Source organism: Pezoporus wallicus, unplaced genomic scaffold (assembly GCF_028554395.1).
Source record: "Pezoporus wallicus isolate ANWC-B61680 ecotype Strahan unplaced genomic scaffold, APGP_CSIRO_Pwel_v1 scaffold_11491, whole genome shotgun sequence".
Lineage (NCBI taxonomy): Eukaryota > Metazoa > Chordata > Aves > Psittaciformes > Psittacidae > Pezoporus > Pezoporus wallicus.
This window is the reverse complement of record NW_026642649.1, coordinates 2,765,040-2,778,499: the sequence shown is the minus strand read 5'-3', so window position 1 is coordinate 2,778,499 and position 13,460 is coordinate 2,765,040. Positions and strand designations below refer to the sequence as shown.

Below are 13,460 nucleotides of genomic sequence, written 5' to 3'. Positions count from 1 at the left end.
TCACCAGCATCCTTGATGAGACCTTCTGATTCTGGTTAGATAACTTAAAAAACAAGCAAACAAACAACAACCTGAACACAACCAAACACACACACTTTAAAAACCCACAGAAATACAGCATGACTTTAGAAGACCAGGTATTCTTACTGCATCAGAATTAAATATGTATAGACCATCTTCTTGACCTCCAGCATGTGTCACAACTTGCCTATCACATCATCACAACTCTAGCAGTGAGAAAGTGTTTTCTAATACCTAAGTCAAGTCTGCTCTGCTGCAAATAAAAGTGGATTTTTTTCCTTCCATTGCCCCAATATGTAAGAACAACACTCAGCATTTCTTTAGTAATTTTAAAACAAAAAGCCCAGAGGTTGGCGATGTAAAACTATCAAAGCTCATACTTTCCCCCCCTTAGTTTTCACCACTCTCTTCACTCTCCTATTGAGAGATTTCCTGATGAAGTGACCACAACTGGAGAAAGCATTCCAGCAAAAGCCTCACAAAGCCAAAGTAACGTATTTAGCACAGATGTCTTTCCTATGCACTCTTGTTCAGATCTTAAAATTATTCCCTTTTCTCTCCTTTTTGCACACCACCACACTGCGGTTGGCTAAATTAGTATGGAAACCTTTTAACTCTCAGATCCTCCTATGCCATACTGCTACCTAGGTAATTTTCTTCTACTGTAGTTCTACATGTCACTTCTTCCCAAGGGTTAAGCATCATACTTTCAGACAAACTCAAGTGTCCTGAGAGCAATGCTTAATTCTGAAATGAAGGCTGTCTCACTAGACAGCAGACCAGCACTGCCAACAACCACTACCTTTAAAAGTCAGATGGATTAAATGCAAAGCAAGTTAAATTTAGCCATATTTTCTTTGAAGTATACGAAGCAAAAAAAAACCAAACCCAAATAGCTAGTCAGCAGAAGCTAGTAACTTATTTTCACCCGTGATATTTAAATAGATTCCATATATTCTTTTCCTTTTCTGAAAGACCACCTTATATAAGGAGTTGGAAATAAATACAGGAATGCTCCCATTTTTACTCAAGATTGATGTCTCTGAAGTAAGAAATTAAATGAAGATGAATCCTGTTGACAGCTAACAGACTCAAAATTTCACTTCAGTTTACAAACATGCTGTGATCACAGTTCTACCTGGAGAAGCAGAAATGCAGGTTCATTTTTATAGCATGTACATGCTTAACATCTTTTGTTACTTACATCGGGTCTATGTACAAGACCAAAGTAGCAAAAGGTCTAAATATGTAAATACATTCTTATATTATTATTATTAACATACACAGAAAGACAGGAATGCTTAGCTGCCCTTTGTAACATTATATTCCAAGCTCTTTTTTCAAGACAATAATACAAGTAATCACCATAAAGATACTCTTTCTGACTTAGTGCAGAACTCCTTAACAGCTGCTCACTTACAAATCCAAGGAATTTCTGTTGGTTTTAACCCAAGCAACATTTCATTAAAACTATATAGCACAAGGTATGTACATAGATGCCACCTACATTATTGTCTGAAAATCATCATCCACGAGGATCATATCTGCTGCCTCTTTACAAACATCTGTTCCGGTCTGTCCCATTGCTACACCAATATCTGCAGCCTTCAGAGCAACAGCATCATTCACTCCATCTCCTGTCATGGCTACTACTGCACCATTATTTTGCAGGGACTAAAGAAAGCAAGAAGAGCTTAAATCAGGGATGGAAATAAGCTATCCTGTGACAAGTTTTCTACATACAAGGTTGGTGCCATCATGCCCCACTCCCCCATTTCTTACAATTCCACTGTAAAGTCCTATAAAACCAAAAACACATTTCCCCCCCTCCCCCCAAACCCCAGCAGTTTGTATTCTAATGATTTTTTATACAAAGATTTATCATATATTTTCCTGTATTCAGACAGCCTAAATTTTAAAGCTGGGTATATAAAATCTGCCTTTAAATAAAAGGCCCCAGACTCTAGAGAGAAGGAAGATACATTTACATTTTACGTTATCACCCTCTTATAATTCTCAATATATTCCAACTGTCTTTGTGTCTGACTGCCTTCTCCTCACTGTTGCTTTTCTGATTGCTCCAATTGTTATACTGAGTATGTCCCTCTTTGACACCTTATCTTCTGAATGGAAGCATTACCTCAGACATGGCTTGAAATCTGTGCCCTTTTCTCTTGTTCTGAGTACAGAAATATGGTTCTTCCAAGTTTCTAGTCAATGTAACTGCAACCTGACACAAAATTCCAATCAACTCCCAAAAGCGTGATACTGCCTATCAGCTCCTACCCCTCAGCAGCTGCCTATCCCCTGTGAGCACTAGGCATTTTCTCGGTAGTAGTTTGAAATACACTTCACTTTCAAACCAAATGAATTTCTGATTTTATCTTGACAGACTGGAGCATGTTACAATTTAAGTGAAGGCACCACAATCAGTACTCACTGCGGTCCAGCATTTGAGCCTTTAGCATGACATACCTTTATAATTTTCAGTTTGTGTCGGGGACTGGCTCTGTAAAATACTGCAACCTGTTAAAAGCACAATAAAGTAGTAGTGAAAATTGGAGAAATTTAAAGAATTGCACTGGATTCGATAAAGCTAGAGGGTAAAATGTCCCACCAAAGGCTAACTGTACTCCCGTTAGCTCTAAAGTTGAAGGTGTCCTTTTAATAAGGGTGAAATAGCGTTCCAAAGAAGATTCAAAGCATGTTCTGTTAAACAAAGGTGCTGCTACTTATTTCAAGACAGAATGTGCAATTCAAAAGCCTTCTGAAATTAGGAAGCAACATGAGTTACAATGGCTTGCTGCTGACCTTCCTGACTAAATCTGTGCAGGCAACTGCCACGCTGACTGTACAATCAGTGCCTTTTCCCTCGACAGCACTTCTGACAAGCTACTTAGGACATTTCAGTTTTACTTGTTTATGTAGTGTATTATTAACAGGGTGATGTTTTGAAGCTAATCAATAAAAATTAATTAATTAAAAAATAATACAAATTCTTAGAAGACTCTTGGAACAGCTTAGAAGGAATGATGGGTTTTCAGAAGTGCTTTTGTCTGTGGTCTTCTCTGTACATTGGAATTTGAGCACATGGAGTTTAGTTTTCCATCAACTCCATACTGCGTTGACATCTATATTTCCTTTTTAAGAAGCTGGGTAAGAAGTTAGGCTTCTCAACAGCCACTTCAGACTACACAGATATCAACCTTACTGGTTTAGCTGATTTCTAATGAGATTTTAAACCAACACCTAGGAAACAAATTGGGTCTCAGGTCAAACATGTAGCTATTTCAGTTGAAGGTGAAGAGTCCTTAAGAACAAGTATCATCAATCCAGATGAAGAAGGTGAAGAGTCCTTAAGAACAAGCATCATCAATCCAGAAATTACTATTTGCCACACAACTCGTTTTTTGCCAAGTTTGTTTTTGTGAGTGTCCAAGGAAAGACACAAAGCTGACATGCACGTTTCCTGACTGCCGGTATTGGCTTTTGGCTTGCTTACATGAGACACAAGTACTCTGCAGTCTCATTTTGCAGTCTCCTGATGCATAAATTTTGCAACACAGCCAGCCTGAACCTCAATTGCTTTTGATTATGGCTTTGCACTTACAATTTTGACATTGGCCAATACATATAATAACTAAAAAGTATTAAGCAGTAACTTAACAGACCCTTTCAAACTTCTCAACCAGTGACCTCAGATCTATTAAAAATCACTAAAAATGGAGACAGCTCTTCTTGCAAGTTACAAAAGGATGACTGTATGAACATGCAAACTGTAAGGTTTTATATATATATATAAGCTGAGCTACTCAAAGAAATAAAAGGGTCTAACAATATAAAAAGGTGATGATGCTCACTGAAAGAGAGATGTAGCAAAATGAAAGTTCCAATACAGGTATTGAAAGGTAAAAAAAAGTGAATTGTTAAAAGAGAAGAAAGCAATAAACTCACTAAAAAGCTAACCATGGGAGCAGAAAGAAATGAATTTTCGTATGGTCATACGTTAAACCAGAGATACTTGTTTGATCTGGGACAGCTTCCATGTTTCTGTACTTAAACTCTTGCTAAATTTACTGGATCACTTTGATTAGAACCATGTTATTTGTGTCTTAGAAGTTACATATTAGCATTCCACAGAAAAAAAAGCATTTCTCAATATAAAGATCTATCCTTTACTGCATTTCAGTAAGCAGGATATCAAAACAAACCTTTGGTGTTATTTGAGAAAGCTGCTGAATATCCAGATCATCTATTTCTTCTCCAGAGATTGCCTGTGAATTTTTGGAGTACAGTCCTAGTCGACTAGCTGGAAAGAAACAATAAAAGAGGTATTACATTAATTTACCCTATTAAAACATTTACTACACAATTTTATTTTTTTTAAGCCTATTGTTTCTGCAATATTTCAGATTTGAAATGCCTAGAGCAGAACATCTTAACACCTTACTGATTCAGTATAAAGTGTTGGAACTCTTTAGTAACAAGCACACACTACAAAGTCTATTATAAATCAGATACTTATTTCCCTAGACTTTTATTAGGTCTAAATGTTGGTATTTCATTGTGTCAGGCACCATATAAACACAGGAGCTCCGTTCTCTCCAAAGAATTCACAGTTCAGAAACAACATGGCAGAAAATGAAAATGTCATAGGGAAGACAAGGAAGAAAAACCTTCTGAGAAGGTACTGCTAGTCTAGGGGTGCATTTGTTATGTACACATTCGAGTTCTTGTTCACCGTCCTGTATGTAAAGAACCCATATTCTGGCAAAAGTCCTTGTAACTTAATGTACTATACTGTAAAATGAAGATAACTAGTTTGTTTAAAGATTTATTTATAGTACTTAAACTTCAAACTTGGTTACAAAGGCAAAACTGTATTGGATAGCACTGAAGTGCATTCTAAATACTCATTGTCACCGGCTATTTTAGTTTCTCCCTTTTGCCCTAAAACAGGCATCCAAAGCTGAGAGTAGAGAGGGGGGTGTTATAACAAAATACAGTAAGAAAATACATAGTCTCCAACACCAAAAGTCATACATTAACCCAGTTAGAGAGGAAAAAAAAAAAGGCAAAAAGAAAAATACAAATAAACAAATTTAAGCTGAAACCAAAGTATTACTTCAGGGGAGGTTGGTTGGTTGGTTAGTGGTTTTTGGTTGGTTAGGTTTTCTTTCCCCTAATTCCACTGTGCTATATGTTAACCCGATATACAGAACTCACAAATGTTGAGAACTTAACAGCCACGCTTCATGCCAGTTAGCTAGTCACTGCCAAAACAGAATGCAAGTGACAAATGAGAGGAAGAGGACTGTTCATACCAATGGCAACTGCAGTCTCTTGTGAATCTCCAGTAATCATTTTTATTGCAACTCCTGATGTGATGAGTGTTGTAACAGCTTCTTTTACACCAGTTCGCGGAGGGTCAATTATTCCCACGAGTCCCAGAAAAGTCAGTTGTCCTAACTCAGGACCAGAAGCTAAGGCAAGAACTTTTAGGAGACAAAGGAGAGGAAGAAAAAACACACACACAAAAGTTAAGATCTGAAATTATCATTTACATCAACATTTAAAACAACTGCTTTAAACAAGTAGGCCAGCATAAAGCAAAGGGAGGGAACTGTGCTCTTCTTTTTCTAAACCTCAGTGGCAATGCTTGTCGAATATTCTGAACAGCCTACTTATGTATATCCCTTTCTTCTGAGGAGCAGTCTTTTTACCAAACATGTGTCTTCCAGGTTTTAAAGATAACTTTCCTATCTGTTCTCAGATTAAAGTGTTTATACTTCCACTGTGTGGAAAGAGAACGGCATCTAGCTTTGTGGTTTCTCTGTACATGTACGGTCTTTTATGCAAGAGGATGAAAGAGAGGATCGGTTAACTTTCTCCTTTGGGTTTTTTCTTCCTTTTAGAGAGGCAGATTTCATTAAGTACATGATGAATATTTTCTGGAATGTCTTTTACAGTACTATTCCAAATTCAAACACATTTAAATGACATTAGGGTTGCAAGAGGAAAGCACTTGCTTAAAAACATTACCCTAGATTTGAGGGTGCTCTGAAGCAGACATAAAGAATGACTGTCAGAATAAAACAGCACAAAGAGATAGCATTGCCAGCATAGCCATGCTTTCACTTGTATTAGAAGTCTACACAGCTTGTTAACAGGAAAGGTAACTTGAATGGCATCTTCAAACCTGCAATCAGTTGTGCTAGCCTAATTCTCTGTAATGAGATATGGAAGCTACTAGGGAGCAACTTATTGTTCAGTTATGGTCACACGCAAGAGATGACAGGAACCAGCTGTGCTTTTTCTCACCCTCTGCAATTTAATCATGTTATTACACACGCCTTAGGCAACAGCACCTGTTTTTCCACTCCCTCACTTTAAAATAAAACTGAACAACCCGGTGGCACTTACTGAATAACAACATAAATTAATCCTAGCAGTTTTGGTTGTTCTTCTTTAGTTTTAAACAATAAGCAGTGCCATTAAAATAAAAAAGGTTATTTTGTGACACTGAAACAGCCTCACCCCTAAGTCCTGCAGAGCCCATAGATGTCTTCTCTTGCTGGTATTTCTCCCTCTGTTGCTGAACAAGAGGTAGGGTCTGCCCCTTACAGTTATATGATGTACAGTACCTAATGACTTGTTCATAAGCACCTTTCATAAAGCAGACTTCAGGCTTGTCCTAAAATGAAAAAGAATTGCTGTGTGGACATGTGTTTAAGGATACACACATACAAGTACATATACATGCAAGCATTAAGGATGGCATATCTATACTTCTCTTAAGAGTATTCAGAACACAGTGCAAATCAAAGTTACACTTCTAAACCTAAAACTTTGTTCGAGTACCTCTATACAGTGTATGTTCAAGAGGGTAATGTCAGAAGAGCCAAGTTAATAATCAATATTTCAGTAGATGTCACACACATTAGACACCGTGGGTTACAGTTTATAGACTACAGAGGCCATGCAAAGGACAAAAAATTAAATGTACACAGAACATCAGACCTGAAAGACCTTGAGCTCATCATCTTGCCAGCTGCACAGCTCATTAAACATCACCTGCACACCCTTGTACCATGCCTGACAACTCTAAGATTTTCCAGAGAGCCATCTAGCCTTGACGGTATCAAGGGACTGAGATTCCTCCAGCTACCTCAAACACTTAACTCCAGTGCTAAATAATCCCTTTCCCCCTTTTCCGTTAAGAATTGCTGCCTCAGCTCAATTTCCAGTCACTGGTTCTCATCTTCTTTCCCATATAACTAAAAGGCTCCTTTTTAATATATCTATTTTCTGCCTGTGAAGGTATTTACACACAGTAGTCAAGTTATTTTAGTCTTTCTGATAGGTTTAACTGAAAAAGCTCTAAGTTTCTAAACCCACTGCATTTTCTTAGCCTTCAAATATTTATACTCACTTTAAATCCAATTTTTCAACAATCTTTCAAAAATGCTGATACTGAAACACAGACACAGTAAATCCTTACATAGATGAAAATCATACAGCAATTCCTGCTCACAACTCTACACAGGCAAGGATAATTCAACCATACTATTCAGATAGATATAAGGAGTCAAATGCTCTGTTTCCAAAGCAAAGAATTTATTGTGACACTTGAACACTGTCAGCAGCCTTTTCTTTGGTCAGAAGTACTAGGGACTTTTCCATAAAACCAAGGTAAAGTCTGTTGTTACACATACCTAGAAGGCTCCAGGTATCAGACTGGCAGTGATTGTTAATATTTGTAACAAAAGCATTCAGATTGGTCTAACTGGAATATGAACTTAAGTATGTTTATGAAAGCACCAGAAGACAGAAAAAGAATGGTTTGTGTTGATAATCCAGGGCACTGGCAACGCTGGGAAACACGCTGTCCATTTCAAACCCAGAGAGCCTGTGTTTTCAAACAAAAGCAATTTTACTATTGAACATCAATGCATCTTGCTCTGAATTCATTACGTAACTGCAGTGCTGAAACAGCAGAAAGATTGGCAGAATTGCTTTAGATGTTTGAGGAGGGAGAACGAATTAAACCCAGCCAGGTCTCCATTCAAAGTTTCAGATAACCAAACACTGCAAATAATTTCCCAGTATGCCTCTTATGGAAAGAATTTCTTGTGATTTTTCATCTTCCCTTCAGAGCTTGGAACTAAACCTGATCCATTATCAAACCATATTCCCAAGACTGTGCACTACTACCAGCCTGCTGTAAGTACTGACATCAGAAATGAGGATATGAAACAAAACAGATAGCCGTTCTACAGAGCCAGTGCATAAGGACATAGTGATTGAAGTTTACCTGCTGTGTTCTGTGAATACATTTAACAGCCATCCACTTTTGTTCTGAGCTGAAGGGATATTCAGCCTTCCTTATGTAGTCTTCCTGCAGCCCATCTAAACCCATCTGTACAGAACAGAAGTACCACCGCAGTGTCAGGACGGTTTCTTTTCAAACAGCAGTACCATTTGTCAACTTGTTGAGACATATTAACAATCATTACTTAGTTTAAAACCATTTCATCTCTAAAGTTGCTTTTGAGCATGCTGTTCCAGTTTAGAGAAGCTTCTGATAAACTAGAACGGAAAGAACCTAGAATCTTCTTTCAGGCTTCAGCATTAAGTCAGACCATTTAACACTATATACTATCTGCAATCCAAGCATCCTTAAATACTTTGTAGATTCTGATCACCCACATGCATGAGCCTTGCAGTGGCTAGCAATGCAGCTCCTAGTTTGACAAAATACATCTATCACCCCAATGCTTTTAAATCTGTGTAATTTCTCTGCTAGGAGGGCCTACAGAATTGTAACCCAAGACTGTGACAAAGCCTGCATAAGGAAAGTCACTGATTTCAGGTTTGAATGATCCAACCTGACTCTTTCTTTGTAGCAATTGGAATCACCCGAACATTTAATCTGCAACTGTCCATGAAGACTGCAGACAAGATGCATTTCATTTCAAAGGCTGTTCTCTCCCCATCCCTGATGCAGCTCACAGCATTCCATGCTCTACCTCTAAACAAGTCTGAGAGAAAAAGCCTATTAAAGATGCAGAAGCAGCAGTCTGCTGTAAGCCATTGTTAGTGCTTACAGAGCTTCACAGCTCCTTCACCACCTCCCTTTTCAGCAGCAGATGTGAAAGACTCCTGTTCTCAGTTTCTATGGGCTCTTGCCAAAATAACACCACTCCGGCCCTTTCCAGTCAACGACTGGGGACTTGGAATGAGTCTCACCAGTGAGATGGATACATACCAGGGCTCAGTTACACAGGGAGAGAAAGACTGTAATGTATTCATCTTTCAATGTCTGAGTTGATTTTTTTCCTGCGATGGTGAATGAAGGGCTAAGATGCCTCACCACATTTCTCAACAGCTGTAATGAGTGTGCCACAGCATTGTAAAAAAGCCCCAGAACATTTAATTACAGGGTCTACAACTCAAGCTACCTGTGCCCCCCACTTAAAGGGCAATATAAATGCTGCAGTCACCAATACATCAATTACCAACTTCTTACTGCCTCTGATGAGAACTGGGAAAAAGGCAGCACAATCAATATTCAATGGGTAAATTAAATAAGCTCGTGACAGGTAAAAAGACAATGCCAAGTGCAAAAAGATGAAAAGAAAGATTTTACTTTAGTGCTAAATTATTTTCTCTCATCTTCATCAGGGACTCTAGCAATAGGACAAGGGGGAATGGGTTTAAACAGGGGAAGTTCAGCTTAAATGTAAGGGAGAACTTCTTTACTATAAGGGTGGTGAGACACCGACACAGGTTGCCCAAAAAAGCTGTCAGTGCTTCATCCCTGACACTGTACAACACCACGCTGGATGGGGCTTGGAGCAACCTGGTCTAGTGGAAGGTGGGGTTGGAACTGGATGATCTTAAGGTCCTTTCCAACCCAAGCCATGCTGTGATCTTTCAGAGTGCCCAAAGATTTCCAACAGATGAGGAACAGGAGAGATGAGCAGCTGCAAGACAGATCCAGAAGACCACCAAAAAGAAAAAGTAAAACCAAAGAAAACATAAACCCCACAATTTATGTGTACACACTTCCCACCTGATATGAATTCAAAAGGCACCTTCAAGTACATACCTTCATAGCAAGCGCGATTAAAGCCCCTTCTGTTGGTTTCCCCATTAACGTGTTGTTTCTGATCAAAGCATCATTGCACACACAGCCAGCCTAGATGAGAAAGGGAAGAGGAGAAAACAGAACACAAAGTAAATGCCATACAAAGCTATGTCATCAATTAAAACTCATCTCTCTGTGCAAGATCTTACCTCAACAATTTTGCTAACGGATGGGTTGTTATAACCATGAATAACTTCACCATCAAGCATCACCTCTCCAAACCTGTTATAACCTACTCCAGTAACCTGCAAGGCAAACAGCCAAAGGCAGTATGCAATGTAATGTTCATCAGGTTCATAAACTGTTTTAAACTCAGTTTTTACTATACAGAAAATGTTCAAAAGGCCACTCATCATGACTGATTTTAGTCAGTGTGAATGGATTCTCCTACTCGGCTTCTAACGCAGCTAGCTTACTAGCTTAAGGAATGAACTCTGAGGGCAGGTGAGTTTCATGTATTTTATTGAAGATTAATTTAAGTAGCAATTTATTCCTTAGCATACATAGACACAGTGTGTGTTGTTTCCTTACAGTAATGGGCATGCTTTCGTTTTTTCTTCTTCCTTTTGCTTTCTGTTTCCTCCTATCTACCCAGGTTAATAATGCATTCCCTCTGCAAGGGATGGAAGTACAGAGCAGAGTCCTACTTTCATCCAGTAAGGAGAAAAAGAAACTCCTGGTTGAACAGCCTCTCTGTTGAGACCTCAGAGGTGTTAAAAACTGGTTTTAGTGCATAAAACCCAGGCATCCCACTAGAATCCTAAAAAGTCTTCATATCTATGGCATTAGCAGCTAATATATTTTACAGCCATTTCAAGTTCTTTCAGTGAGGAAATGGAGCTGATCTAACCCAGATATAAAAAAAAAACATCATGCTAGTAGTAACAAAAAATTACAGTAATTCCAAGAACAGAAAAATAAATAACAGGATATATAACCAAAGGTATGTAAATAACATGAAAGAGTAAGAAAAAATGCCAGTATTTATGCTTGCAGGAGTGACAAGACCCTCTGTAAACCGTGATGCGGGATCCCCTCTCCCCCAAGCAAGAAAAGTTTGGGAATTTTGGAACTTGTTGAACACTCCCATGAAACCACATCCAAATCCACACCTTACTGCTTAGCCTTCTCATTCATACATTTATTTCAGTCTTTGCTACAACTCCCCAACCTCAACAACCACTGTTTCGTGTCCTGCTCCTACTTCCAACCCCATCCATTACGAGAAAGCAAGAACGGTAACACATACTTAGTACGAAGGGTTCACATGATAAGTTGGTTTTTAGCCAAAAGCTGGATATCCCCATTTTAAGAGTTTGTAAAATACAAGTTTTATTTTTTATGCACCTGCAACAGCAAAATAACCTCAACTTTCTGTACTGAAGAACAACAATCTCTCAACTTGTCTTTGTGCTGTATCTTTATTGTGACCTATAGCCATTAAGAGATCTAAGATGTATTATACAAAAAATTCTGTACCCAAAGAAAGCTTAGGTAACACAGAACAAAGGCTGCACTATTAAATGAAGAACAGAATTAGCTGGAAGTTGAGGAACAGGATTTTGGTGCAACAAATTTACGCTTTCTTAACTGATGCTTTACCTGCAGTATACTCGAGCAGGTTTCAGCTGACAGATACAACAGTAAGAAGGAAAATTAAAGCCTAACAGACTCTCATCACTACATACCTCAGCATGCTGCCCATCTGAAGTAAAAATATGAGTAACAGTCATTTCATTTTTTGTCAGAGTTCCAGTTTTATCCGAACAAATTACGTTGCAACAACCTGAAAGAACCAATTACCATTTATAAGAGTGCTTGTTTAGAACAAAGTAACTGACAAGGACAAGCGTATTCAAGGCAAGCAGACTTCTAGAAACACTGCAGCTGCCTTTGTGAGAAAACATAAAGAGATTTACCAAAGACAGCCAGCTTTCAACTACTAATGAATACGGTTCTTTGCAAGTTTGTCCAATAAATACAACTAATTAAAATCTCAAATTCACATCACAAATCGTCCATTCACCACCTCCTTCAAGTTATTCCACTGTATCTCAAACTACATTAGCGGAATCTCAATTGGAATTCCTAGTGAGAAATAAAGCTAAGAGCTTGCTTTAGAGCAGTAATTCTTTATCAAGAAGTATCTAACACTGGCCCCAGTGCTTCTGCCACAGAAGTGTGACTACTAGGCCTGCAACGTATAGTAAGATTGAGAAGATTACAAATACGTGAAATCTGTTAGATGCTTTTTTAACTCAGGCAAAGAGCATTCTGAAAGTGTTGCAGCATCTCAGTGTTTCTGGATATGATAACAGGAACTACAAAAGAAACAAAAAGCCTTGCAACGGTAATTAAATTCTGCTAGAGGCACTGGAAAAAGTAGCACTTCCAATCTTTAAAGGCAAAAAGAAATTCAAACGCAGCAGGTTTATTTAACTTGTCTATTTTCCATGTCCTGTGTTTTACATGCTTCATGACTGAAACCCTACAAGATGTTTTAAAGTTTTTAAGTTTCAATGAGTTTCGTAACATCTCAAAGGTGAATTAATATTTAAAAAAGCTTTTTCTAATGTTCAAATTTGGATTTGCTTCCCATTTTCAATATCATCCTTAAATTCAGTTTAAAAAGAACATTTTACAAGTCCTGTTTAAGAAGAACATCTTGCAGCAAACGAGTGTAAAGTGTATTCCATACAGCCAAACACTCACACAGTTTCCACTACTGTATTATTGAACAGACTATTTCTCTCAGTTAAATATTAATGCAAAAAAAGTAGTTAGAGGGCCCACAAAAATACATATCTGAATTCTAACTGTCTAAAATGCATTTGATTTAGAAATGTTAGAAATACCACCACACTGCTAGCAAAATAAGAACACGTGCTGTATTTTAACCAGGTGTCACCAATATTTGTGTTAATCTCTGTTAGTCTAGTCATACCTAAAGTTTCCACAATAGGCAGTTTTTTTACAATAGCCCGTTTCTTCACCATTCGCATCACACCAAGGGCCAATGTCACTGTTACTACAATTGGGAGTCCTTCCGGGATTGCAGCTACAGCCAAACTGTAATGAAAGTAAATACATAAATCTCCTCTTAGAATGTCATTAGTGAATACATAGTAATGATGCATTTACACTTCAGAACACTGCTTCTGTAGCAGTCTTTCCACTGAGGTTAAAAGCGAAAGGAAGCAGTTGCCATGCGGTTCTAGTTGTAATACCATGTGCTAAGATACGCTCCGAAGACAGCAACAAAATGCAATTAACTAACTTGGATGTTTCT

General features: G+C 38.1%; 1 protein-coding gene across 5 annotated transcripts in view; it reads right to left on the bottom strand.

The window, feature by feature from the left end:
• Nucleotides 1-13,460, bottom strand: part of ATP2C1 (ATPase secretory pathway Ca2+ transporting 1) — a 64,059-nt gene that overhangs the window by 6,014 nt on the left and 44,585 nt on the right. For all 5 annotated transcript variants that reach the window (XM_057431255.1, XM_057431257.1, XM_057431256.1 and 2 more), the window contains 10 exons: nt 13,116-13,240; nt 11,860-11,957; nt 10,321-10,416; nt 10,133-10,222; nt 8,336-8,440; nt 6,559-6,715; nt 5,346-5,516; nt 4,233-4,330; nt 2,497-2,547; nt 1,529-1,695 (listed from right to left, as the gene is read on the bottom strand). In XM_057431255.1, the coding sequence (XP_057287238.1) occupies nt 1,529-1,695; nt 2,497-2,547; nt 4,233-4,330; nt 5,346-5,516; nt 6,559-6,715; nt 8,336-8,440; nt 10,133-10,222; nt 10,321-10,416; nt 11,860-11,957; nt 13,116-13,240 (1,158 nt within the window). The remainder of the gene's footprint in view (nt 1-1,528; nt 1,696-2,496; nt 2,548-4,232; nt 4,331-5,345; nt 5,517-6,558; nt 6,716-8,335; nt 8,441-10,132; nt 10,223-10,320; nt 10,417-11,859; nt 11,958-13,115; nt 13,241-13,460) is intronic.